This window comes from Felis catus, chromosome F2, assembly GCF_018350175.1.
Source record: "Felis catus isolate Fca126 chromosome F2, F.catus_Fca126_mat1.0, whole genome shotgun sequence".
Taxonomy (NCBI): domain Eukaryota; kingdom Metazoa; phylum Chordata; class Mammalia; order Carnivora; family Felidae; genus Felis; species Felis catus.
In genome coordinates this window covers 54,541,471-54,568,661 of record NC_058385.1, presented here as the reverse complement: position 1 = coordinate 54,568,661, position 27,191 = coordinate 54,541,471, and the positions used below count along the sequence as shown (strand labels likewise).

Sequence of the window (27,191 nt, the reverse complement as noted above, 5' to 3'; positions counted from 1 at the left end):
ATACATGAAATGCATAATTCAAATAATGGGTAGCACTTCACTAATTCTATATATGACTATCCATATTTCTTTTTTACTTTTACTAATAAGCTCCTAGAACTGGTAATTCTTAATTAAAATTCAAACAAAAACAGAAACTATAAATTTCAAAGCTAAAAGAGCCAGTTTGTTACCATGAAGTGTTTATCATATGTATTTGACAACACAACTTCTTTCGGGACCATATTATACCCAAACTGAACACAGGTATTCAGTTTACATATCAAAATAGGCTTAAAAAAAATCCCAGAATTGTTATTCATTCTTTCCATAAGAAAAATCTCGAATTAATCATACAAACTATAATTTCTAACCAGTTTTTACTTCTAATTAAATAAAAATCAAAAAACCAACAAAAAACAAAATCCCACACTCATTAAAGTCATGACCAAAGCAGACTTCAATACTTGTCAACTGTTGGGAAAAAGCAGTAAAATTTATTGTGCTAAAAGAGAGGTTATCCTTTATGAACGCCAAATTTAGAGAAATCATGTAGCATTCCCATGAACAAAAATAAACAAATACAAATAAGGGAAGAGAATACTTTTATTACTAAAAATTTAAGTCTAATTCTATTTAACTGGGAGTATATTGGCAGAAACTCAAATAAACTTGATGATTGAAAATGTGGCTTGGGACTGTAAAAAGCAGCTTTTAACCAAAGTTAAATTTCAACCGATTCTACAATCATATTTAGTCTGGGAGCTTAGGATAAGGACCCAGGGTGATCTCACTATATAGTCTGTGATTTTACTATGAAATATTTTAAATTCTAACAGATCAGCAATAGTTTAGAGTACTTGTAACATTAAAAAAAAAACCCACAGAATGTTAATTTTGGGCAACAACTTTTATGAAAGTAAAAATCTTTAAAAATTCTAAAGCCATAGAAAATCAGACGATGTATTTTAATTGTGGAGAAAAATTAATGGAATTTTAAACTATCAAATCTATTTCTTTCCTGTAAACACAGTATGTATCTTTTTCCTTGAAACGATTTTGGAGCCAGTCAACACCCAAAAATAAAAATACTATTCCTATCTCAGTTTGAAATTTAATGAATCAATAATATTATCTTAGCCAACAACATGGTGAACTGCATTATATCAGATATATAAAATTGATACAGAAATCACCTAAAAGCTTTGAAATTTTAGAAATGAAGGCTTTCTGCATTTGGAATTTAATGGCTTTTGTGCAAGGGACTAAGGTACTTAAAACATTGTAACATCTTAAAATCCCTAACAAAAGGGAAAAACTACTAATACTAGTTTTTAAAACTCACAAGTTATAATAATGCAAATTTGTCATTTTGCTGATTTCCAATTTATACATGCAATATAAATTACAAATATGTATAACATTACAACACCGTCTAAAAGAAACAATGATGTATAAAATATATACGATAAATAAAAGTACTGCACTTAATGTGATTTTCTTGAAAACCAAAGTCATCAAATCCCTTAATGTCATATTAAACATAAACAATACCAGTTCAATTTAGAGGAAATGTATGTCAACACCAGCTTCTGACAACAAAAATAAAGAAGTTAAAGCCCTGCGGTTTGTCTGATTTAGGTCAGATAATCATGGAAACAAAAAAATATTTAAAATTATTTATTTTATCATTATGCACAATGAAGGAAAGCATAGAGAGCAGAGTTCTTTCCCACCATAAAATTATTTACACCCATTTATTCAGCTAGAAACACTAGCTAGAAGAGGTACTGGTATATTCCATTTGTAATAATTTCTCTACAGCAAACAATTGTCTTACACTTGGAGCATGTTGAAAAAAATATTGCCTCATAGGTCTTTTTCTTCTTTTGAGTCTCAATCACTAAGAGCTCAAGGTACTTTGAGAGAATCCTGGTGTCCTAGATGGCCAGATGAATGCAATAAAACCAAGCAATGTGTTTGTATTCTTGAAAATACTCTGAAATCCCTCGAAATGTTGCTTGAGTTGTGGAACTCCCATTTCTCCTCCTGGCACTATGACATGTGAAGAGCATTTGCTATGAAAGCTTCACACCAATTTTGTTTTGTTCCTTCTTCATCAGCCGCTGTGCCTCCTTTTCCATTTTCTTCCTTTGTTGTTCCGCCGCTCTCTTTTCTCGGTCTGCTATCTTCTGCTGCCTGAAGAGAAACACAGTCCTATATTTACTTTTAGAAAATACCACACAAGTAAAATGGCAAATAAATTCCAGAAAGAAATAGCTATCATCAAATGTAAGTTCAAAAAATCTTCATTCTTCTCACTGCTTTGAAAACTTCAAAGATTTTCAAAACTAGTATTTCTTTTAATCCTTAAAACAAAGCTTGGAAAATAAGAGTATTATCTCTATTTTACAAATAAGTAAAATGAAGAACAAAGGCTGAGTGCCTTGCCCAAAGTCATAAACTTAAGTAAAAGAACCCACATCTTCTAACCCCTCTTCTTCAGATTATTTTCACTAAACCACCACCTCCACTGCACCACACCTTCTTTTTGATAGCATTCAGAAAAGCGTGATGTTGAGGATTAAATCTTCTATTATTATAATAGTTAAAAACACTCTGCTAAAGGAAGTCAAGAACACAGATGTGCAGAACACAATGCCCAAAGAAAATGGAAACTTCACACCAGCCTTCCAACACACTAGCTTCCAACCAAGCTAGAAATCTATTTACAGATTAACACTTGGCCAGCTCTGCTGATGAAGGGGCAGAATGGTGGGTATTTACTGAGTATACATTAGGAGATCCTTACTTCTTCCCTGGCCCCTCCCTGACTCTACAGACCTAGAATCACCAGCCTCTCTTTTGTCATTTGACTGACTCATGTGGGGAGTGAGAGTAGTAGGGGGTGATGGAGAGGAGAGAAAAGAACCGAAGCTGGTTCTGGATGAGGGTATGAGAAAATAAGTCAAAACATGCAAGGTTGAGGAGGGAAGTGGTAGGTCACAGTTGTACGTGGGATAGGCAACACAAGCTTTTATAAAACAGGAAAATCCAGTGTGGATTACCTATATATGGGGTAGCTTGAAGCCGACTCTGGCAAGCGAAATCTTTGTCTCATCATATTTATAAGTGGGAGTAAGCAGAGAGGTGTATGACCAAAATTCAAGAAAGTACAGAGCTATTTTAGGCAATACTTTGACCTTCACAAAGTTTTGGAAGAATAGTTTTAAAAAAAATCTACATGTCACTAGCTCTGATACCTTTCAAGCAAAACTGATAATCTGCACTAAAACAGTCAAAATGTCAGTGGCAAAAAGGAAGACAAGAAAAGAATTATAAAGGGCCGGCTGTTTGCAAACAAATAAGCCTTCACCTTGTTACTAGGTGAAGTGTAAATATCAGCAATTCATGTTCCTGGAAAATGAAGCAATTTAGAGATTACTGCAGAGAAAACCTATTTCTCCTCTCCAGATACATGCCTGGAATTTCTAAAGTATAGGAATCTTCTTCCTTAACAATATTGATTACAGTACTGGCAGTATTAAATTGGCAATGGGAAATGGACTGAGTCAGAGGACATGGAGTGTGAATACACTAACAATTTGCAGTGTTCTTCTGGGGACAATAAACCGCAGGACTCCTTCATGTCTCTCCGACTCTAACTTATGCAACTTGCAGCATGAAGCATATATATTACTGACTGATAGGCCCCTTCTCCTAAGCTGTCATATAACATAAAACACTAAGTTTAGGGTTTTGGTTTTTTTTGTCTTGTTTTGTTCAGAGTGCAAGAGGATAGGGTGGAAAAAAATGTTTTGGTACAGTGAATGTTAGGATACTTGTGAACTCATAAAATGTACAGTGCTGTCGTTATTACTGGATTCAGAATGAATGGCCCTTCCTTTATCCTGTGGTTAATGACCACTGTTTATTCTAAAACACTCACACTTCTATATCTATGATTATCCAAAAATAGAGTAAAAAAAAAAAAAGTAACATCTTTTTTGATGATCTATGCAACATAAATGTGGCTGTTTACAATTTAAAAAATAATTCCTTTACAGTGAATAATGATTAAGTGAAAACTAAATATTTAAAACTCTCATAACTTTACTATTAAAATGTGACCCATCCCTGTTTAAAAAAAAAAAAAAAAGTGCTTAAAATAGGAAGGACAAGACCAAAAAGAAAGAAAGAAAAAAAAAAAAGCCATAACTCTCATTTATTTAACTGCACCCTCTGCTGTCTGTTCAAGGTAACTGTAGTTAATTGATAGAGAAATACAAAAATGAAATCAATGAAATCAGTTGTTATTTTCTATCCCTATCATAAAAACTATCTTTTAAAATTAACTTACATCAATGTATTTTACTATATCTTTAAAAAACACAAAAATAATTTACCCACATTTAAATATCTGAGCTTTTCATCAGTGATGATGGTCACAAACTCTTTCAGGGTAAATTTTCTCTGTACTCTTTAATACAGCAATAGCAAGAATTATATTTATTGCTCACAAAAACACGGAGATAAGAACATAAACACCAACGAAAACAAACCTGAAGACCTCTAGAATAGTATTCTCTTCTCTGTAGAATGGGCAGTACCTGACATAATTATTTACAATTAATAGGGCTTTTGAGTATCAACTAATAAGATACATATCCAAATGTAGAGTGCTATATACATTATTGCCATTCAAATGTGCAGTGCTGGGCACTATTCTAGGCCACAGAGAAACAAAATTAAAGGTAGAATTGCTGACTTAGAGGAATATACAGTGGTGGCTCACATTTCAAAAGGTAACTATGTTTTAGAAGGAAGGTAGTATAAAGCAAATAGTAAATGATGTATATATGAAAAAGATCTCATTTGCCGTTAATAACATTATTACTCTTTTTTTCTATAATGCTTTAAATTTCTGGTTTCTGTGAAGTTTTAATCATGTAAAATAGTATATGTAGTCTGAAATAAAAAATCTCATATTATCTAAGCTCAAGTGAGAAAAATTTAAGAAAAATAAAATGTTTGGCAGAATAAGCTTTCTTGACTTTGAATGTAACATGAACAAATCTGGTTCTTCTACTCGAGTTGCAGTGTAAATATTACTAAAATACCTCAAAACTTCTTCTGCTTGCCAGGCCGCATCTTCTTCTTCTTCCCATGCATTGGTATTTTCCTGCCAGGTATCTAAGTCACCTAATTCAGGCTACAACAAAACACAAAACAAAATTATGAGAGTAAAGAGCTCTCCTTTCTCCCCTTAGAGATCAAGAAGAGTATCTTTAATTTTTTTTAACATTTATTTTTTGAGAGACAGAGACAGAGCATGAGTAGGGGAGGGGCAGAGAGAGAGCGACACACAGTTTCCGAAGCAGGCTCCAGGCTCCGAGCTCTCGGCACAGAGCCCAACGTGGGGCTCGAACTCATGAACCATGAGACCATGACATGAGCTGTCGGACACTTAACTGACTGAGACACCCAGGCGCCCTAAGAAGGGTATCTTTTAAAACATAACTCAGATTTTGTCACTCCTCTGTGTCTTCTTCATGTCCTATCAAAGGCCCAGATGATTTGGCCCCTGGTCTTCCTGGAACTCAGGGGTTTCCTGTGATGTGTGACTTTCAGTACTCAGCAGTCCTGGGCAGGTCCAGCTTTCTTCCTATTTTATGTTTTAAAGCATAGTCCTTTTATACTGACTTTTCTTTTTCTGCCTTCTTTAAATTGGAATGGACAAGAATAGAACACTTCTTCTTTCGGTTTCTCTCTTTTCAGTGAGCTGACAGGGTGGGGTGGGGACAAGAGAAGAGACAGACTGACTGGAGAAGGGATTAGAGGTACTTCACTACTCTGTGCTGCGATTAACCTGAGGAACTGAAGTTTCCAAGCCGGCACAGGCATTTTCATTTAAGCATAAGTAACATACAGATTTTTCAATGGCTCTTACTATGTGGGTCCAAGGCAAACACAATAAATCAGGCAAAATTTACTCTTCACCAGAGTACTTCTACATTGTGCTTCCTTCTGCCTGTCCTACTTACCTGATACCAGTAGGCTAGCCACTACCTTCCACTATTCCCCAGGCCAGACCTCTAAAAGTTCACTTTTTCTTCCACCAAACAATAAAAATGCTCATTCCGGAATGTTTACTTAGGTGTGGAAGTGACTATGAACATAAAATAACTGGTGTCAATCTGTGAATAGATTTATTATATTTTCTTTTGAGCGCTTACACCTAAAAATGAAGTAAATTGTATGGTTTTCTCCTAACTGTAAATGTAATACCATCCTCTGCTAAAAAAAAAAAAAATTAGTATTTTATTTTTAAATAGTCTCTACACCCAAAATGGGGCTCAAACTCACAACCCCAAGATTGAGAGTCACATGTTCTATGGGCAGGGCCAGCCAGGCACTCCCTCTGTTAAAAAATTTTTAGTGTATTTCTGATCATCTGTTTAATATAAATCTCTAAAATTAGAATAGCTAAATCAAATTAAAAAAAAACTAAAACCACTGAACCAAATAAAAATGACCCCCTTGAAAAGTTATACCAATTTATCCCACCAACAGCAGCAGGTGAAGCCTTGTCTTCCTGTCATCTGTCAATATGGCCAACAGCCTTCTTTCTTCTTCACTAATTTGTTAAGATTTAAAAATTGTGTCTTATTATTTTACTTTGGATTTCTTTGAGAACATTTCTTCGTTATCAGGCTATGTCTATTTCATATCCGTTTTTCCACTGAGATATTTGACTTTCTATGTATAAAACATTTAGATATTTAAAAAGTTAACTCCTAAGACCATAAAAAAAGAGTGATATCTGGTCCTTTAGTAAAGATGGCCTTCTAAGTAAAAAAGTTTTAAACAATAAGATTGATTTGTTACATAAAAACAAGTATCTGCCAATCAAAAACATCCAAACCAAATTATAAAGCCAACAACAAACTGAAAAGTTATAAAAGATGACAGAAAAAAGTTAATATCCTTACTATAAAAAGCTATCAAAACAATATAGATGATTAAATTAAAAAAAAAATAGAATGTGGAATTTCAAAGAAGCCTAATTGGTAGAATGGGTGATACGTTATTTTTGGAGCAGAGAACAAAGTGCAGTAGATTACCATTCTCTCCTAAGCAATACTCCCTTATTTCATCTGCTTGGAGGAAAATATGTGGAAATAGCATTGGAGATTCTCCACCTACCCTATTTACCTTTCCCAACTCTATAAGGAATTACATATTTACAACTTCATAATGAGCTATATTAGTGTTATAATAATGTATAACTCCAGTTAAGTGGCAAACGTTTTACTAATTCACTGGAAAAATTTGAACCACTTTACCAATATGGATCAAACATATATAAATAAAGTATAAAACTTATAAAATAAGAAACATGCTATGTTCTTTTAGAGAAATATCTATGGTACTATTATGCTCTCATAGCATGATGTAACTGCACAGCAGTTATCAAAATCTACATTATTTATGTGTGATCATTTATTTAACACTGAAACTCCCCCATAGACTGCACTCTTTTGAAGCAAGGACTCTGCCTGTTTTGCTTACTTTCTTCTATGTTACTAGCACCTAACACACTGTCTCACATTAGTAGGAACAGATTTTGATTAATGAATTAAAAACATACATAAACATGGGTCCTCCGAGGAGAGGGTACTCTGAAACACCTGTGCAGTTTAAACAAACAAATAAGATGGTGGTAATTTTAAAATATGTCTGCAAATTCTTTGGCACTCCTTCCTCAAGTGGTAGAGCTGAATTCCTCTCCCCTTGCATGTAGGCCGGATTTACTGACTAGTTTCCAATGAATAAAATAATTGTAGGTGACAGTGTGTCCCTCATAAGACTAAGTCACAAACAGGCATTGTGGCTTCATCTCTGCATGTCCTCTCTCTCTCTCAAGGACTGCTTGTTCTGGAAAACTCAGCAGTTATGTTATATGGAAACTCAAGCAGCCCTGTGGAGAGATCCGTGACAAGGAACTGAGGCTTTGTGCAACCAACCAGCATTAAATTGCCAGGCATGTAAAATGAGCCACCTTTGAAATGATGCCTCCAGTTCCAGTCAAGCCTTCAGATGACTACAGCCCCAGCTAATGATGTGTCTGGAAACTCATTAGAAACCCTGAGCCAGAACCATTCAGTTGAGTCACTTCTGGATTCCCAATCCATAGAAACTGTAGGAGATAAAGCATATGTTTACTGTTTTAAGTCACTAAGTGTGGGGCTGTTATACAATAACTAATATAATAAGTTAATCAATAATTAATCAAAGCATGATAAAGCTTAGATCTGGGGAGACGTCTGGATATTGGTGTTTTTAAAAAAAATTCAAAGGGATGCCTGGGTAGCTGAGTCAGTTAAGTGTCTGACTTCGGCTCAGGTCATGATCTCACGGTTCATGAGTTTGAGCCCCACATCGTGGTCTGTGCTGATAGCTCAGAGACTGGAGCCTGCTTCGGATTCTGTGTCTCCCTCTCTCTCTGCCCCTCCCCTATTCACTCTCTCTTTCTCTCTCAAAAATAAATAAAAACATTAAAAAAAAAATTCAAAGCTGATTCTGAGATACTTCCAAGGTTGGGAAACAGTTATATATTTTCCTTACTCCTTTTGTCCTTAAAACTGATGCACTTAAGTCAAAACCAACTATAAGTCAACTTATACTTTAAATGTAAATATACTCTACTAGGGAAACAATTCATGACTCACTTAAAATTACCTGCTTTTAAGTTTAAATTTCATGGTAATCTCTTCAAAGGTCATATATTTTTTTTTTTAACGTTTATTTTGGAGACAGAGAGAGACAGAGCATGAACAGGGGAGGGGCAGAGAGAGGGAGACACAGAATCTGAAACAGGCTCCAGGCTCTGAGTTGTCAGCACAGAGCCCGACGCAGGACTGGAACTCACGGACTGCGAGATCATGACCTGAGCTGAAGTCGGCCCCTTAACCGACTGAGCTACCCAAGCGCCCCTAAAGGTCATATTTTTAAGTAACATATTGTCTCGATCTTTTATATATACAGTGGGACTCTGATCTTAGTTGCTGATGAAATGTACAATCTCATAAAAGGATAAGATTGGTAAAACTCCAGATTAATCTCTCTCAATCTGCTAAACCTGTTTCAAAGCAGAGAAATACAATGTTCACTTCATTTTGATTTTTTTCCTTCTCTTTTCAAGAAAACAAATAAAAACAAACTCTTATCTAGATACTATTACATACTTACAGATTGATGAAGAAAAGGCATATCTTGTGTAGCTGCTAATCTACTAGAGAAACCTGTGCTACCATCTGGGATGCCAAAATTTAATGGTTCTCTCTTCTTAATAATTATCTGAAAGATTAATTGAAACAGAATTACAGGAGTATTTTACATATCATGTAAAAAGAAACAAGATAATTAAGTGACCAAAGTATTTTATAATTATTTTAAATATGTCCTGCCTTTCTTCTTTTAAAATTTATAATATAATTTTTTTAAATCTCTAAAGAGTATCAAAATTCTTAAGCAATTGTCATACAAATCACTTACATATTAAGAAAAATTCCATTTTACTTTTTCTAAAAAGAATAAATTTTCCTCTTTTTCTTTCACTAGCCCCATAAAATAGAAGTTGGCACTTTTAGTCACTGTATTAAATAAGAACACGTGTTACATCTTTCTAAAAGCTCTCTTAGCATATGGTTATTGATGAATGTATTAACTCTTTCAAAGCAGTAGTATTAGCTGTGTAGCTTAAACATTTCAATCTAATTAATTTATTAAGGTACTAGTGTAATATTCTGAATTTCTATTAAGAACAGCAATATTCTTCCAAAATATATGGTATTCATCTACTAAGAAACTCAAACTCCTCGAAAAATACACAACTTAATGCTTTTCAGCACTGAGACATTCAGACAGCTTAACAAAAACAATCATGATTACAGAATGTAAATGTTATCAGCCTTGAAATTGTCAAAATAAATTTACAGCTGAAACTGGTTGGGAGGTAGAAGAGGGTGAGAAACCCTATTAGAGAAGAGTGGAATAAATAATGTCCTCTTTTTATAAAGTATATTTAAAAAAATATTTTCTATGCATGACTGAACAAGAAATGGAACTCTAAATATGTTTACTTATTTATTTTTTTGAAATGTCAGAGTGATTAGTGAGGTAGACTGGAATAATAACATCATAATATTTGGAAGAGGGGGAATAGTAGTGAGAGTAGTATGAAACAAACCTCATCTAGGATAGTATGAAGCCAATGGACAATGTCTGTGATTGGTAAATCAAGACACAGCAACTTAATCATATTATATATAGATATGATAAAAAACATTACAAACCCAAACAGGAAAAGTTATGAGCGATTGCTTATGGGAAGTACAACTGGCTATGGGGAATGATGGGACAGAAGTTTGTTGCTTTTCATTAAAAGTTCTTCTATATTATTTAACTTAATTTTTTAAGTACATGTACTATTTTTGATAAAAAGAAAGGAAAATAATCAGTCACTGCTCTTTTTCCAATAATTCCCCTCCACCTTTAAGTGATCTTCCATATTCAACTCAAAATGGATTAATTAAAGTGTGGAAGATTAACATAAGCTCACAGTTATTGTGCTCTCAGAGCCTTACATCAGTTTTATAATGGTTACGAACAATGGAAACTATACCCATCAGTTTGGAGACATCGCTACCTGTGAACTCTCTTAAGGTCAGAACTTTATCTTATTCAGCTTAGAATCTACAGAACAGACTGGAATCTAGAATCTGGTCTACAGTTGGATTTCAGTAATATTTATAAAACTTTAACAGATGTAGGGGTACAACTTACTAGATCTACGTCTAGTAGGTTGAATATATCAACCTGTTTAATATGACAGAAAACACAACAAATTGATCATCAGAAAGAGGCTTTCTGACAAATACCAATTATACTAATTTTGACTACAGGAATCTGAAAAGCAGTTTAATAGTTTAACTTCCAAAAGCATAAATCTTTAACATACTTTCTGAGTTTTCCTTATAGTTGGTGTCATGTCCTTAAAATAGTCAGGTTCCAGTTGTTCCAAAGCATTTTGTTGTGTCGTCACATTCCCATTCCCTCCTTCAATCTTTACACTTGTGGGTGCATCTTCATCCCAGGACGTCCACTCTTCAACATCTGCCTACATTTCATTGACAAATATTGTCAGTCACAAAGGAGTAACCTAATCAACATCTCAATTCATCATTTATTAGAAAAATAGGCTTTCTAGGGGAGCCTGGATGGCTCAGTCGGTTAACCAACCAATTTCAGTTCAGGTCATGATCTTGTAGTTCATGAGTTCGAGCCCTGTGTCAGGCTCTGTGCTGACAGCTCAGAACCTGGAGCCTACCTCAGATTCTACATGTCCCTTACTCTCTGTCCCTACCCCACTTGCTCGCTGTCTCCCTCTCTCTCAAAAATATATAAACATTAAAAGAAAAGAAAAAAAAAACTATAGGCTGTCTAAACAATTGGTTTTCAAACTTTCTGACCAAAAGGAAAATACAAATTTTATAACACATACCAAAACTAAACCAAAAGTTTAAAAAACCACTTACTTTTACTAGAAATTCATCAGTTCTATCCATTAAAAAACCAAAACCAAAACAAGACCAAATGCTTTAAAAATTGAACTGACATTTAAAGCTACAGTCCATTGAAAGAATATTGAAACTTGCATCCTAAGCTTAACCAGGTTGATTACCTGATTTAAAAAAAAATCAACATTCTTGATAGAATTTATAGAAGACAGAATCTCAAATGTAATATTCAAAATGTCTGTGAAACAACTCAAAATTATTCAGCAATCAATAAATTTCAACTTGCATGGAAAGATAATATAAATGTTATAATTATCTAAGACTTTAAAGTAGTTATAAAAAAACTTTAACAAGCAATAGCAAACACTCTTGAAATCAATGGAAAAACAAGACAGAAAATCTCAGCAAAGTAACAGAAAATACTATGAAGAACCAAATAAAGATATTAGGATTAAAAAATATAACAAAAATCCTGACTTGACTACCAAATTAACTTCATGACATACTAATTAATGGTCTGCAATCCAGTTTGAAAACTATGGTTCTGGAACCCTTATTCAACCTTAAAAAAAATTACCTGTTTAGGAACTGATGAATAATCAACTGTAGTTGGTAAAGTTATTTGGTCTCCACTTAATTTCCGTCCTCTACCAGATCTAAAATGAAAATGAAATAATTTAATAACTACCAAAACAAGCATTGGTAAAAGAATTATAAACAGTAACTGAAGGCTTATAAAAGATCTTTTACAATTTTACGATTATTTATTTTAATAATTAACAGTTGCTCACTAAAATATGAAAAGAAAAGGCATGCATCAGGTATCTTTTCAATATTTTTTAAATCTTCGACAGGAGAAAACTGCTTTTTGGCTTAGGACTCAAATTATAGATAAATTCAGGAGGAATATAAATACAAAAACAAAAATGCCAAGTGATTTCAAACCATGCTTTCTCTTCAAACCATGCTCTGTAGGTGAAGCTCTGGGACACCTATGCCATTTTCAACAAGATGGCTTGGCTTTTGTCATATATATATATATATATATATATATATATATATATATATATATACATACACACACTTTTTTTTTTTTTGGTAAGATTACCTATTAAACTATTCAAAAGTTTGAAAATCACTGGGTTGAATTAAACTGTAATTGGTAAGTTTAAAGGATTAGTAGGAAAAGCACTACATTAAACAAGACACGTACTGTAACCCAGTTGTTAAGAGCACAGGTTATCAGAGTGCCTGGGTGGCTCAGTCGGTTAAACAACTGACTCTTGATTTCGACTCAGGTCATGATCTCACGGTTCGTGGGATTGAGCCCTGAGTCAGGCTCTGCACTGACAGCTTAGAGCCTGCTTGAGATTCTCTGTCTCCCTCTTTCTCTGATCCATCCCTGCTTGCCCACTGTCTCTCTCTCAAAATAAATAAACTTAAAAAAAAAAGAGCATGGGTTAAGGAAACTATGTAAACCATAGTTTTCAATGTTACTTCTTTTAATTATGAGTCTAGTTAGAATCAACTAACCTCTCAGCCTCAAATCCCCATCTGTAAAATGCAGGTATTCAAACCTACTTTTGTCAAGTTGTTGTGAAGATTTAATTAAATGACATATTTCCAGCGGCTAGACACCAGACAGTGCCTGGTATATAATAAGACACTAAAAAATTGGTAGCTATTACAGATGATTAATCACTTGCTTCATTTTAAATAATCTATAAATCTACTTAGAGCTAACTGGTAAAGTTAGCTATTTTTACTACAAGATTAGAAATCATATCTTATTTAAAGGATAAACAGATAATACAGTCTACTACTAAATTTATAATGCAAACCCAGTATTTTATAACACATGATCTAGGTTCCTTCTGACACTTAAGAAAAGCTTATTCTATAAAATGAATCAGTTTTCTTTCAGAATGAACATACAATCAATCCTAAATATATTTATTATTAAGAATTATAGTGAAATTTATAATGGCAACAATTATCCTTAATATTTTAAAAATCAAATGCAATTTTTTATACTAAAAGTGTTTTAGTTTTAGAAAATACATATGCAAAGAGAAAAACACCTATAATTTATCTTCTGTTAACGTCTAGCCTTCTGGCAATTAATGCCCATTATTTATTTATTTTTTCAAAGATGTGCTTTATTTTTTTAAGTGTTTATTTTTGAGAGAAAGAAAAAGACAGTGTGGGGGGGGGGGGGCAGAGAGAGAGAGAGACAGAGGATCTGAAGCAGACTCTGTGCTGAGAGCAGAGAGCCCAATGTGGGGCTCAAACTCACAAACAATGACATCATGACCCGAGCCGAAGTCAGATGCTTAACTGAAGTCAGACGCTTAACCGACTGAGCCACCCAGGCACCCCAATTAATGCCAATTCTTATCCTACTTTACCTCATGAATTTCTGGCCATTCCTCCTCATGCTCTGACGATCTAAGCACTTAGTTCACTATTTTCCCTATTTCCCAAATCCCATTCTCTTCCTGGGTGAATTCAACAATCACCTAAATTTCCCATTTCTTTCCTGACCTTTCTTCCTCCAGTTATCATCTTCACTCTATTTCATCCACTCATTTCCACTGCCATATTATGGACCTCTTTTTTAAAAAAATCCCAATTCACTTTACTTCTAACAATAAATGTCCTTTATCCTCAGAGTTTTAGTAGTTATAAATGGCCATTTCGCCAGAGAATATATTTCCTGGCTCCTTTGAAGCTAGGTGGCCATATGACTAAGCTCTGGACAATAAGCTGAGAACAGAATCATTGTGTGCAACTTCTAAATCAAGTCTGCCACAAAAGGAACAAACAGCCTTCTACTTCCTCTTTTGACTACCTACTCAGTGTCAGTATTTTTTCTCTCACAGTACCCCTAGGCCAAAACAAATCCCTAACAGTTCCACTAATTAAGTAGTTAGGACCAAACAATTTAATACTTATGTATGTCCTAACTACTTAGTAGCCATTTGAAAAAACACCATAAATAAGTTTAAGGAAAAATATTTTTATTTCATTCTTAAATAACCACAATCACTAATGCAATGTGTGTATGTCTACTGGACACAATTTCTCAAAACTTGAAATCAGATTGGCTACTACTATCCTCTTTTTCTCTTCCACATTAATTCTGGTTCAGTACTTGCTTTAATTCTAACCTAAATCCTAGCTTTGCAAAGCTAGGCCACCAAAAATACAAGTAAACAAAAACTTATCTCAAACATTCAAGAATACATCAAAACAGCTGCAGGATCTAATGTGAACTACCTCGAACTAGTAGTTTGTGCAGGGTTAACAGATGCTGCCTAAAACACATTCACTGTGTGTTTTGCTGGAAATGTAAAAATATCCTGATGAGACCCCTGTGAATTTAATGTGAAGCCCTGAAGTACCTCAGCATACAGCACTACAGCTCTAGGGTACAGTAGCATGACAAAACAGAAGGAATTCCAATCTCCGGATGACTTACTGAAGCAGAATGACTTAACTGACTGGGACTAAGTAGTCCACATTCCACATTCTGGAATATTATTTAAGAGATTAAAAAAAACAAAACAAAACTGTTTTGTTTGGGATTTTTCTGTTCAAGTTGTTTTGTTTTGTTTTGTTTTTTACTATAAAAACATTCATATTGTGGTATATAAAGAAATACTTATGCCTAATTCCACTTAACCACCTTAACACATTCTGGTAATGAAATAATTATGTACATATAAACTCTCTTATTATAAGTTGGTTTGCTTTTTTCTGAAATTCTGTAGGAATGAGAATGTGATTTTAATTGAAGAGGTAAGAATCTGAAAGAATGAAAAGAAGTAAAACTCCACTTTCTAGATCTGAAGTAGAGAAAATGTTTTTTAAAATATCAAAGAATAATGAATGAATACTATAATCAAGTTATTTAGCTTAAATATTGTCTGCCCTGTATTTTTATAATTATGAAGGTATCCAAAATCAGCAAAATGATAAACAGATCAATTTGAACATAAAATTTGTTTACCTGCATATTAATCTCTTTAGGAATGAGAATACTGTTGCTAGGCAGGTACAAACTTTGAATAACCGAAACTGTGTAATAGCCATGGTGGGAATCAAAACCTGTGGGAAAAGCACAAAAATAAATACATTAAGCTGATTTCATATGCTATATTCCCATTCTGAAGTCAAGCTGAAAGATCCTGTTATGAGCTGTGAAAATCAGACATATTTTACTTTTCTTTAGAAACCACAAATATAACACCGTGAATTTTAAAATTAAAATGTAAATCATATTGACAATTTGAGAAACTAGGTTTTTAAATTTTCAATAGTTGAGAATTTTCAATATTTGAGAAACTAGGTTTTTAAATTTTCAATAGTTAAATTTTCAATATTCTCAGAATGTTTTTTAATTCAACTCCAATTATCTTTATTTTCTATGAAAAAAATAAAAAAAAAAAACCCATAAAACAGTATACCGTCTTTTGTGCCTTTTGAAGTCTGAACCACATGAACATAACAGTACTATTCACAAATATTTTTAAATGTTTTTAACTTTTAGACAGATACATTGAATTATGCCCTTTATATAGATGAGGAAATTGATTAAGAGAGGTCAAATAACTAGCCCAAAGTCACATAGCTAATAACTTGGAAGTAACCATAGATGATCTAGTCCAGTGGTTCATGTATTTGGGATTCTTTAAAGAAATAATCATACCTGGACCTAACCCTAGTAAATTAATTAAATCATATTTTCTAAGGGGCAAGTTCCAGTTAAACTAGTAAGCCTACAAAGGAGATAAAAAATCGACAATAGAAAAGGTGCCAGAGGGTGCCTGGGTGGCTCCAGTCAGTTAAGCATCCACCTCTTGATTTCAGCTCAAGTCATGATCTCACAGTTAGGTGAGACTGAGCCTCACATCCAGCTCTGCTCTCTCCCCCATTCATGCTGGCTGGCGCACTCTCTCTCTAAAGAAAAAAAGAAAAGAAGAGAAGAGAAAAGGAAAGGAAAGGAAAGGAAAGGAAAGGAAAGGAAAGAAAGAAAAGGAAGAGAAAAGAAAAGAAGGGAGAAGAGAAGGAAAGAAAAAAAAAGGTGGCAGAAAACAGGGTAAAGTGGAACAAATAACAGATTGGACAAGTCAAAAACCAACAGCAAGATGAAAGACTTAAACCTATTCTAATTAAATGTCAATTGTCTAACATCCCATTTAAAGCCAGAGATTATTAAATTAGATTAAAAAAATAAGATCTTTGTACGCTACCTACAAGAAATGTACTTTAGGGGCGCCTGGGTGGCTCAGTCGGGTAAGAGTCCGACTTCGGCTCAGGTCATGCTCTCACGGTCCGTGAGTTTGAGCCCCGTGGTGGGCTCTGTGCTGACAGCTCAGAGCCTGGAGCCCGTTTCCGATTCTGTGTCTCCCTCTCTCTCTGCCCCTCTCCCACTTGTGCTCTGTCTCAAAAATAAATAAAAACATTAAAAAAAAAAAAAGGAAATGTACTTTAAATATAAAAATAGGCTAAAAGTGAAAGAATGGGGGAAAATATACCATGCTAACACTAATCAAAAACAAGTTGAAGTGACTATTTCAATGTCAGAGAGTAGATTTCAAAGAAAATAAAAGCACGTTACTCAAAAGCACGTAACAATCCAAAATATATACATCCCTAATAACACAATGATGCCAATATCATAAACAAGAGGTGATATTACCAGAAAGTCTACAGATATTAAACAACTTTTACTACAAACAACTTTATGCCTATATTGGACATATAAGAGGAAATGGACAAATTCCTTGAAACAAGTTATAAAAGCACAAGAAGAAATAGATAACCTGAAAATCTCTCTATCTATTGAAGAAACTGAATTTGTGGTTCAGACTTTGCCAGGCCCACATGGCTTCCCTGGTGAATTCCACCAAACCTAAAGGAAAAAGTATACCAGCTCTACACAAACTACCAGAAAACTGAAAGGGAGAGAATGAATTCCAACTCATTCCTTGAGGCCAGCAATTACACTGATACTAATCCAGACCAAAGATATTACCAGGAAGGAAAACTAGAGGCTAATACCTTAAGAACATAGATACAAAACTCTTTTTTTTGGTAATTAAAAAAAATTTAATGTTTATTTACTGGGGCGGGGGGGGGGGTGGTGCAGAGAGAGAGGGAGACCTGGAATCTGAAGCAGGCTCCAGACTCTGAGTGGTCAGCACAGAGCCCAACAACGGGCTTGAACTCATGAACTGTGAGATCATGACCTTATCCGAAGTTGGACGCTTAACTGACTAAGCCACCCAGATGCTCCTAAAGTTTTTTTTTAATGTTTATTTATTTTTGAGGTGGGGGGGAGGGAGGGAGGGAAGGGCGGAGGGGCAGAGAAATATAAAACTCTTAACAAAATAATCAGTAAATCAAAATCAACAATATATAAGAGGATAATATCTCAGACCATGTGGGGCATAACCCAGGAATGTAGGATTGATTTAAAACTTGACAATCAAATGTAATTCACCATATTAACAAACTAAAAAGGAAAAACCCTTTATTCATCTCAGCAGAGGTAGAAAAAGAATGTGACAAAACCCAAAATCCATTCCTAGTAAAAACTCACTATCAACTAGGAATAGAAGGGAACTTTCTCAACCCGGTCACAGACATCTATGAAAAACCTATATAATAACATGAGACTTAATGATGAAAAACTGGACACTTCATACCTAAGATTATGAACAGCACAAGCATGTCTCCTGTTACCAGTTTTAGCCAACACTGTAGTGGAGGTTCTGGCAAGTGCAATCCAGTAAGTAAAGGAAATAAAGGGAAACCAGATTGGAAAGGAAGAAGGAAAACAGTGTGTGTCTATCTAGAAAATTCAATGGAATCTACAATCAACCATATTTTTATATGTTAACAGCAAACAGTTACAAATTGAAATTTAAAAAAATTTATAAAAGCACAAAACATATGAAATACTCAGGACAAATGTAATGAAAGACTTACATACTGAAAACTATAAAATATCGCTTAGAGAAATTCTGAAGACCTGAATTAACTTAAAAAGATCTTTCAGGGCTTGAAGACTCAGCATGGTTAAGATATTAAGTCTCCCTAAATCAAATTATAGATTCAATGCAATACCAAACAAAATCTCAGCAAACTTTTTTTCTCTAAAACCTGACAATTCTAAAATTCAAATGTAAATACAAAAAGCCTATAGGAGCCAAACAACATTTACAAAGAACAAAGTAGAAAGACTAATACTACCTGATTTCAAGGCCTGTTACATAAAGCCACAGTAATCAAAATAGTGTAGTGTTGGAGTCAAGACTGACAGAATAAAAGGTACAGAAATAGACCCATATATACAGGGACAACTGAAATTTGACAAAGATGTAAAGACAGTTCAGTGGAGAAAGGGCAGTCTTTTTGACAAATACCACTGGGAAAACTGGACATCCAGACACAAAAACAAACAAAACAAACTTCAATCCATATCTCACATCACTTAAAAAAGTACTCAAAATGAATCAAAATCTAAATACAAAACCTGAAACTATAAAACTTCTAAGAGAAAAAATACAAACGAAACGAAACAAAAAGGACAAAATCTTGGTGACCCTGAGTGAGGCAAAGAGTTTTTAGATAGGACACCAAAAGCACCATCCATCAAAGAAAATATCAATAACTTGGGTTACATCAAAATTAATAACTGTAGAAGTTACTGAATTGTCGAAATTCAAAAACACTGTTGAGAGAATGAAAAGGCACAGCTTAGGAGAAAATCTCTGCAAAACATGTATCTGATAAAGGACTGTTATCCAGAATATATAAGGACCTCTCAAAACTCAGTGACAAAACAAATAACTCAGTTAAAAATGAGCAAGAAAACCCAAAATAATCCACCAAAAAACCATTATAACTGATTCATAAATTCAGCAAAATTGCAGAATATAAAATCAATGCATAGAAATCGGTTGCATTCCTATACACCAACAATGAAGCAACAGAAAGAGAAATTAAGGAATCGATCCCATTTACAGCTGCACCAAAAACCATAAAATACGTAGGAATAAATCTAACCAAAGAGGTGAAATATCTATACACAGAAAACTATAGAAAGCTTATGAAAGAAATTGAAGAAGACACAAACAAATGGAAAAAGATTCCATGCTCCTAGATAGAAAGAACAAACATTGTTAAAATGTCAATACTACCCAAAGCAATCTACATATTCAATGCAATCCCTATCAAAATAATACCAGCATTCTACACAGAGCCAGAACAAATAATCCTAAAATTTGTATGAAAAGACCCCAAATAACCAAAGCAATCTTGAAAAAGGAAACCAAAGCAGGAGGCATCACAATCCTGGACTTCAAGCTATGCTACAAAGCTGTAATCATCAAGACAATATGGTACTGGCATAAAAACAGACACTCAGATCAATGGAACAGAATAGAGAACCCAGAAATGGACCCACAAACGTATGGCCGACTAATCTTTGACAAAGCAGGAAAGAATATCCAATGGAATAAAGACAGTCTCTTCAGCAAGTGGTGCTGGGAAAACTGGAAAGCGACATGCAGAAGAATGAACCTGGACTACTTTCTTACACCATACACAAAAATAAATTCAAAATGGATGAAAGACCTCAATGTAAGACAGGAAGCCATCAAAATCCTCAAGAAGAAAGCAGGCAAACACCTCTTTGATCTTGGCCTCAGCAACTTCTTACTCAACATGTCTCCAGAGACAAGGGAAACAAAAACAAAAATGAACTATTGGGACCTCATCAAAATAAAAAGCTGCACAGCGAAGGAAACAATCAGCAAAACTAAAAGGCAAGGACAGGATGGGAGAAGATACTTGCAAACGACATATCAGATAAAGGGTTAGTATCCAAAATCTATAAAGAACTTACCAAACTCAACACCCAAAAAACAAATAATCCAGTGAAGAATGGGCGAAAGACATGAATAGACACTTCTCCAAAGAAGACATCCAGGTAGCAAACTGACATGTGAAAAAATCCTCAACATCACTCCTCAGGGAAATACCAATTAAAACCACAATGAGATACCACCTCACACCTGTCAGAATGGCTAACATTAACAACTCAGGCAACAGATGTTGGTGAGGATGTGGAGAAAGAGGATCTCTTTTGTACTGCTGGTGGGAATGTAAACTGGTGCAGCCATTCTAGAAAACAGTATGGAGGTTCCTCAAAAAAAACTAAAAACAGAACTACCCTATGACCCAGCAATTGCACTACTAGGCATTTATGCAAGGGATACAGGTGTGCTGTTTCATGTTTATAGCAGCACTCTCAACAATGGCCAAAGTATGGAAAGAGCCCAAATGTCCACTGATGGATGAATGGATAAAGCAAATGTGGTACATAAATACAATGGAGTATTACTCGGCAATCAAAAAGAATGATTGCCACTTGCAGCTACGTGGATGGAACTAGAAGGTATTATGCTAAACGAAATTAGTCAGAGAAAGACAAATATCATATGACTTCACTCATATGGGGACTTTAAGACACAGAACATATGAACATAAGGCAAGGGAAGCAAAAATAATACAAAAACAGGGAGGGAGACAAAACATAAGAGACTCTTAAATATCGAAAACACACAGAAGGTTACTGGAGGGGTTGTGGGAGGGAGAAGGGGCTAAATGGGTAAGGGGCATTAAGGAATCTAGTCCTGAAATCATTGTTGAACTATATGCTAACTAATTTGGATGTAAATTTAAAAAAATAATTAATAAATAAACAAAAATTTAAAAATAAAAAATGAGCAAAGGGTCTAAACAGACACTTCACCAAAGAGATACAATGATAAATAAGTATATGAAATAATGGTCAACAACATTAATCGTAGAAGAAATGCAAATTAAAACCACAGTTTAAAACCATTTTATACTTATTAAAATTAATCAAATTAAAAAATGATGACCATACCAAGTACTGGTGAGGATGTGGAACTACTTTAACTCTCATACACTGGTAGTGAGAATGTAAAATGGTATAGCCATTTTGGAAAATAGTCAGCAGTTTCTTCCAAAGAAAAACAAACACGTACTAGGTCACCCAGCCATTTTACTCCTAGGAATTTGCCCAAGATAAATGGAAGCATGTACCCATTCAAAAACTTGTACTAGAACAGCAGCTTTATATTTAATAGCTCCAGACTGGAAACTACCCAAATATATATGTCAACAGGTGAATGAATAAACAAACCATAGTATATACATAGAGTAGATTTCTACTCAGCAATAAAAAGTAATGAACTACTACTGGAAGCAACAGCATGGCTGTTTCTCAAAATAATTATGCTGAATGAAAAAAGCCAGACAGAAAACATATATGATTCCATATATTTTTTAAAAACCCTAGCAAATACAAACAAATCTATAGTGACAGAAAGTGGATCAGTAGTATCTTGGGATGGGACTGGGAGTGATGAGAAGAATGAATTGCCAAGGAGAATGAGTAAACATTTCCACATTCATAGTCTCTAAATACAAGACAGAAAATGAAAATACAGTTCACTAATCAATGAAAGATGACTATTTTTCCACTGTCGGAAGGTAGAGCAAATAACATTAAATCAAATCAGAAGAAATTACAACTGCACACATGCAAGTGCGCGCGCGCGCACACACACACACACACACACACACACACACACACACACACAGCAGTGTTTCTGACAATGCAATTTTCGCGTTTTAGCGGCTCCTTGCCTTTTATTTGTCAAAGGAGGAAAATTACCAAGTAAGCACTTAGAATAGAATTCCTATGTTGGAATAATTTGAATATATCAGTATATCATCCAACTTCTTAATAGCCTCAATCAGCAAACTAATATACACTGAAATTAACTTTTCTGCGCAAAGTGAGGCAATAAACCACACAACTAAAACTCATCTGCCGCCGAGTCCATTAGTAACAACTTGGGAAACAATCATTACAGTCGGTTAATACCATTATTTGGAGTAGAATGGTTTGATAAAACAAATGAAAACATAATTTGATACATTATTTTTTCCAAAATAAAAAAGCATAAACACTATGTTTGGACATCAGTTCTATATATATTTACTTAAAAGAGGGTGAAACCTCACTTAAGTAATAATTATCATGGAATCAGAGAGAGCTTTATGTTACTTCTACCCAAAATTAAAATGCTGACTTTTTTTTTATAAAGATAAGCAATAAAGGGCGCCTGGGTGGCTCAGTCAGTTGGGCGTCCAACTTCGGGTCAGGTCATGATCTCATAGTTGGTGGGTTCGAGCCTCACATCGGGCTCTGTGCTGACAGCTCAGAGCCTGGACCCTGCTTCAAATTCTGTGTCTCCTCCTCTCTCTGCCCCTCCCATGCTCATGCTCTGTCTTGCTCTGTCTCTCAATTATAAATGTTAAAAAAAATTTATTTTTAAAGATAGGCAATAAAACTTATAAGTTTCAAATCTTCCTAGATAAATACACCATCCCTCTATGAATAACCTAATGTTTTAAAATATATTTCATTCATGTATGGATTAAAGCAGACAGTACTCTTTGTTTTTAATTACCAGATATGAGTAATAACCTCCTAAAGTCTTGAAAACAGCATGTAACCGTTTTCTCAACTAGTAAGATATTATATTAAATTAAAAAGAACATAGTAAAAAATAGTGGTCACCTCTAATGGAGGAGTTGTATGGAAGCATAAGGGAACTAAGATCTACATTTCAATCTGAGTGGTAACAACACCAATATACTATATATACTGTTTGTATGTTATGCCTTAATATAAAAGTTCAAAACAAATAAAAACAAAACAAAAACAGAAAGCAAGGGGGCACCTGGGTGGCTCAGTAGGTTAAGCCTCAGACTTGGTTTCAGCTTAAGTCATGATCTCAAAGTTTCAGGAGTTTGAGCCCTCGCTACCACCTCACCCTGCCCCACCCCGCCCTACCCCTCATCAGGCTCTAGGCTGGTAGCATGGAGCCTGCTTGGGATTCTTGGTCTCCCTCTCTCTCTCTCTCTCTCTCAGGATAAATAAACTATTAAAAAAAGTAACACAAGCAAACAAGGAAATACAAGTCAACTCTTATGGTACCTGATCCTAACGCTCTGTAGAGCCACTACTGCCAGTCCCTTCAAAGAAGGGCAAAACACACAGCTAGCTCCTTTCATTTCTACAATTAGAAAGGTAGAAAGGCCAAGTAGACCCTATAGTAACAGAGTTCCAAAAGCTCCCTTAGCAATGTTCATACATTTTTGTACAACCGGAGGCCTTATCTCCACATGAATGGAATGATTTACTGAATGCCTGTATTCAGAGTTGGCTTACTAATTGAGAAGACAGAAAAAATAGTGACTCAAAGAGTATGAACCAAAAAAAAAAAAAAAAAAATTAAGAAGTTCACTATTCAAGTAACTTAAATATTTCTGTCAACAAAACCCTCAATTACTGGTTTACTGGATTTCAAAAAATGCAATAATTTTGACTGCTCCTTTCTCTTAGTCCCTGATGTCCAAACTGTCAAAAGGCCTTATTCCATTTCCTAGTACTGCCCATATTCTTCTCTATTTCCACTGCAATCTCCCTGGCATAAGCCTTTTTTATTTCTTGCTGGGCTGTTATAAAGTTTTCTTAATTCCAGTATATTTCTCTTACAGTACTTATATTCTATATTTTGTACTAGACTTTTTTCTACATACCTTATCTGCCCTGTGCCATCTTTCCCGAGGGAATCTTGTTTACCTAGTACCTTCAGTTATCAGCTGCAAAGACAGACCTGAAAGGTTTAACTGCTTTATTATGAACAGAATGACCTGACTAGTTAAGATGAACAAAAGCTTCACTTTAAAGCTGATTTGTCAAAAATAAAACTCTCAACCAAAGGAAAGCAAATTTCCCTAAATAAAAATTTAGGCTAAAATTTCAGAAAAATTATAACAAAAAAAGATAACTAGAAAAGAGACCGTATGGAATGTGGCACTTGGAGGAAAGGGGGAAAAGAACTGAGGAAATACTCTATCAGGGAGAAGATATTTAATATCTAAGGACTGGGGAAAGGAGTGGGTCTCTGGATATATACATGCACGCACAGTTGAAAATAAATTTCATATAGAACCTTTGCAACCACTGTCATCACCTTGCCACAAATATTGTTGTGTGTCATTGTTCAGTATTTGTCAACTTGGCCGATTTCAATGGTAACTGAAATTAAAATTTAAAGTTTTGTTCAACAGGCACACCTAGGTGGCTCACTCAGTTGAATGTCTGACTCTTGATTTCACCTCAGGTTATGATCCCAACATTGAGAGATCAAGCCCTAGGTGGGCTCCTTGCTGAGCGTGGAGCCTGCTTAAGATTCTCTCTCTTTCTCTCTCTCTCTCTCTCCCTCCCTCCATCCCTCCCTCTCTCTCTCTCTCTGTCTCTCTCCCCCTCTCACTCTCTAAAATAAAAATAAAGTTTTGTTCAACAGAAAAACAGGAAGTGGGGCTATTACTGACAATAGAATTCTCTCCCCAGCAATGAAGAATATCTTCATTCTGTGGAAAATTTGCTTTTGTGATTATCAAAAGAGAGGAACCAATATTCATTGACCGGCTACTGTATGCTAAGCATTATCTAAAAATTATCTCTTAACCCATAAAACCATCGTATGAGATAGATAATATTGTTCTCATTTCATAGAACTGAAGCACTAAGAGTAAGCCCATGTTTCCCTGTTCCTACACCCAATGACTCAGATTCAAACGGAGGTCTATTTAATTCCAAGGCCAAGAACACCTCACTAACAATGCACATTCTTAGTAATACAGTGATGATATTATAGTTTCCAGGTTAAATTTTCTAACCAGTTGCAATGAAACGGGAAAATGCACTCAAGTTAACTATACTTTTGATTTTATAAATTACACTCATTTGCAGGCAGGAATATTGTTGAGACCCACAGTTGCTTAATGTTCCCACTCAATTCAACGAATATATATGTTTAGCACCTACTATCTAACAGATGCTACCCTGGGTGATGGGAAAAACTATTGACACAGTAAAGAGAAACCCTTAGTTTGCTCTCAACTGTCACAGGCTAGTGACAATGTAAGGGACCAAAGAGACAGGGACTCATCAGTCTTGCTCAGGTTGGTATTTCTAGATCTTATCCAATAGATAAGCACCTAGCAGGTACTCAAATATTTGTTGAATGAAGGGAAATTAACATTCCTTGAGTATTCAGTATGTTCAAGACATATTTGTAGACAATCTATGTTCTATCACGTTGCTGGACTCCTAAGGACAAGGAGGTTAAGTTCCACTATACCCATTTAACAGATGAGGCTGACAGTGAAGCTCAGATTCACTCACTCAGGATTTAGAGACTGACCCCAAAGCCCAGGCTCTCCCCACAGCATATTGCATTTGACAAAGCTTTTAATTTTGTACTTATTGTCTCAGTTTAATTTTTGAAAGGTCATCAACTTGTTAAGTATGCATCTTAGGCTACTTTGCAGTTTGGTTACTTCAAAATACTTTCAAAACTGAAAATGCTAATAAAACCTGATTTTTAAATTAAAATTTCCTTTAAAATTAGTAAGAAAATGCAAAAAATTAAGATACAGCAGGAAAAGAATCAGAATTCTGAAGCAACCTATCCTCAGGGCTTTTGGAGAAATGAACATCTCTAGGAAATCAACAGGAATGAGAACTCCACTCAGTCAAGAGAAAGATTCATCTACACTTGTGAAAAAACACTGCATTAGAAACTACAAGATTAAATGTATCTTCCTTCCTTGCAACCCTTAAAGTGCTGGTGAGACCCTTTCAGCAGTCACTAGATCACAATTTGTCAAACAAGCCAAGCCAAAATCTATGTTAGTACACACCAGAATAAATAAGTCTTCAATTGCTGTAATTCTAAAAACACATTTTTGAAATTTTTCAACACCAAAATAAAATTTAAAAAATACATACGATCTAGTACAGTACGGAACAGCCTCAAATTAAGTTGGTAACTCTCAAGTTGGTTAAGGAATATCACAAGACTGCAAAAATAAAATTTACCTGAACTCACATGTGAAAAACCAAAGAGAAAGGGAACTAGAAGTGGAACGTGGGAGTGGGTTGTACAGTGGAGCGCTGAAGGTACCATCTCTGCCACTTAAAGGCCCTCAAATATGTGACACCTGAACTCTTAACAAGGAGGGCTGATAGAGTTAAGGTCTCCTGAATGACTCAAATGGTAGGAGTTTCATGACTAAAATGCTTTCACTTATGGTCACCCACCTGAAACTGGCTGATGAAAAAAAAAATCATACCCACTGTACAGATGAGAAAAACAAGAGCATTTTCAGGTTACACAACCCAACGCCATGCGAACGGCGCTCAGAGAAACGCTCTAAATCGCTAGAAGTGGGTGCAGGGGTAGGTTGGGATTTGGATTTTGGAAAAATCTGGGAAGGAGCAAGGCCTGCAGAAGAAGGGCAGGAAGGACCTGCGGGGGCCCATTCGGAGACTCGAGGGCTTCCGCGCCGGCGTCCCGCAGGCGTGCCTTCCACGCGTGAGCGCGGCATGGTGACGGCTGCACGCCCAGGGCCTGCTCCCAGTCGCAGTTCCTTCACCCCAGAGGT

The 27,191-nt window shown here is 35.1% G+C and overlaps 1 protein-coding gene across 1 annotated transcript; it reads right to left on the bottom strand.

Moving 5' to 3' along the window:
* Positions 1-1,644: 1,644 nt before the first annotated feature.
* On the bottom strand, positions 1,645-26,964 carry EBAG9 (estrogen receptor binding site associated antigen 9). Its single transcript, XM_004000067.6, has 7 exons — positions 26,848-26,964; positions 15,574-15,671; positions 12,139-12,217; positions 11,003-11,161; positions 9,232-9,339; positions 5,100-5,191; positions 1,645-2,178 (listed from the first exon to the last, which is right to left on the bottom strand). The coding sequence occupies exons 1-7, from the start codon at positions 26,875-26,877 to the stop codon at positions 2,058-2,060; spliced, it is 687 nt and encodes a 228-aa protein (XP_004000116.4). The 5' UTR covers positions 26,878-26,964; the 3' UTR covers positions 1,645-2,057.
* Positions 26,965-27,191: the final 227 nt, after the last annotated feature.

Coding starts and splice junctions, on each gene's coding strand:
- EBAG9 (XM_004000067.6), bottom strand. CDS start 26,877: ATGATTTTTTTTTTCATCAGCCAGTTTCAG. Junction 11,162..12,138: donor ATTCATCAGTTCCTAAACAG/GTAATTTTTTTT, acceptor AATGAAATGTAG/GCAGATGTTGAAGAGTGGAC. Junction 2,179..5,099: donor CAAGCAGAAGAAGTTTTGAG/GTATTTTAGTAA, acceptor GTTTCTCTTCAG/GCAGCAGAAGATAGCAGACC.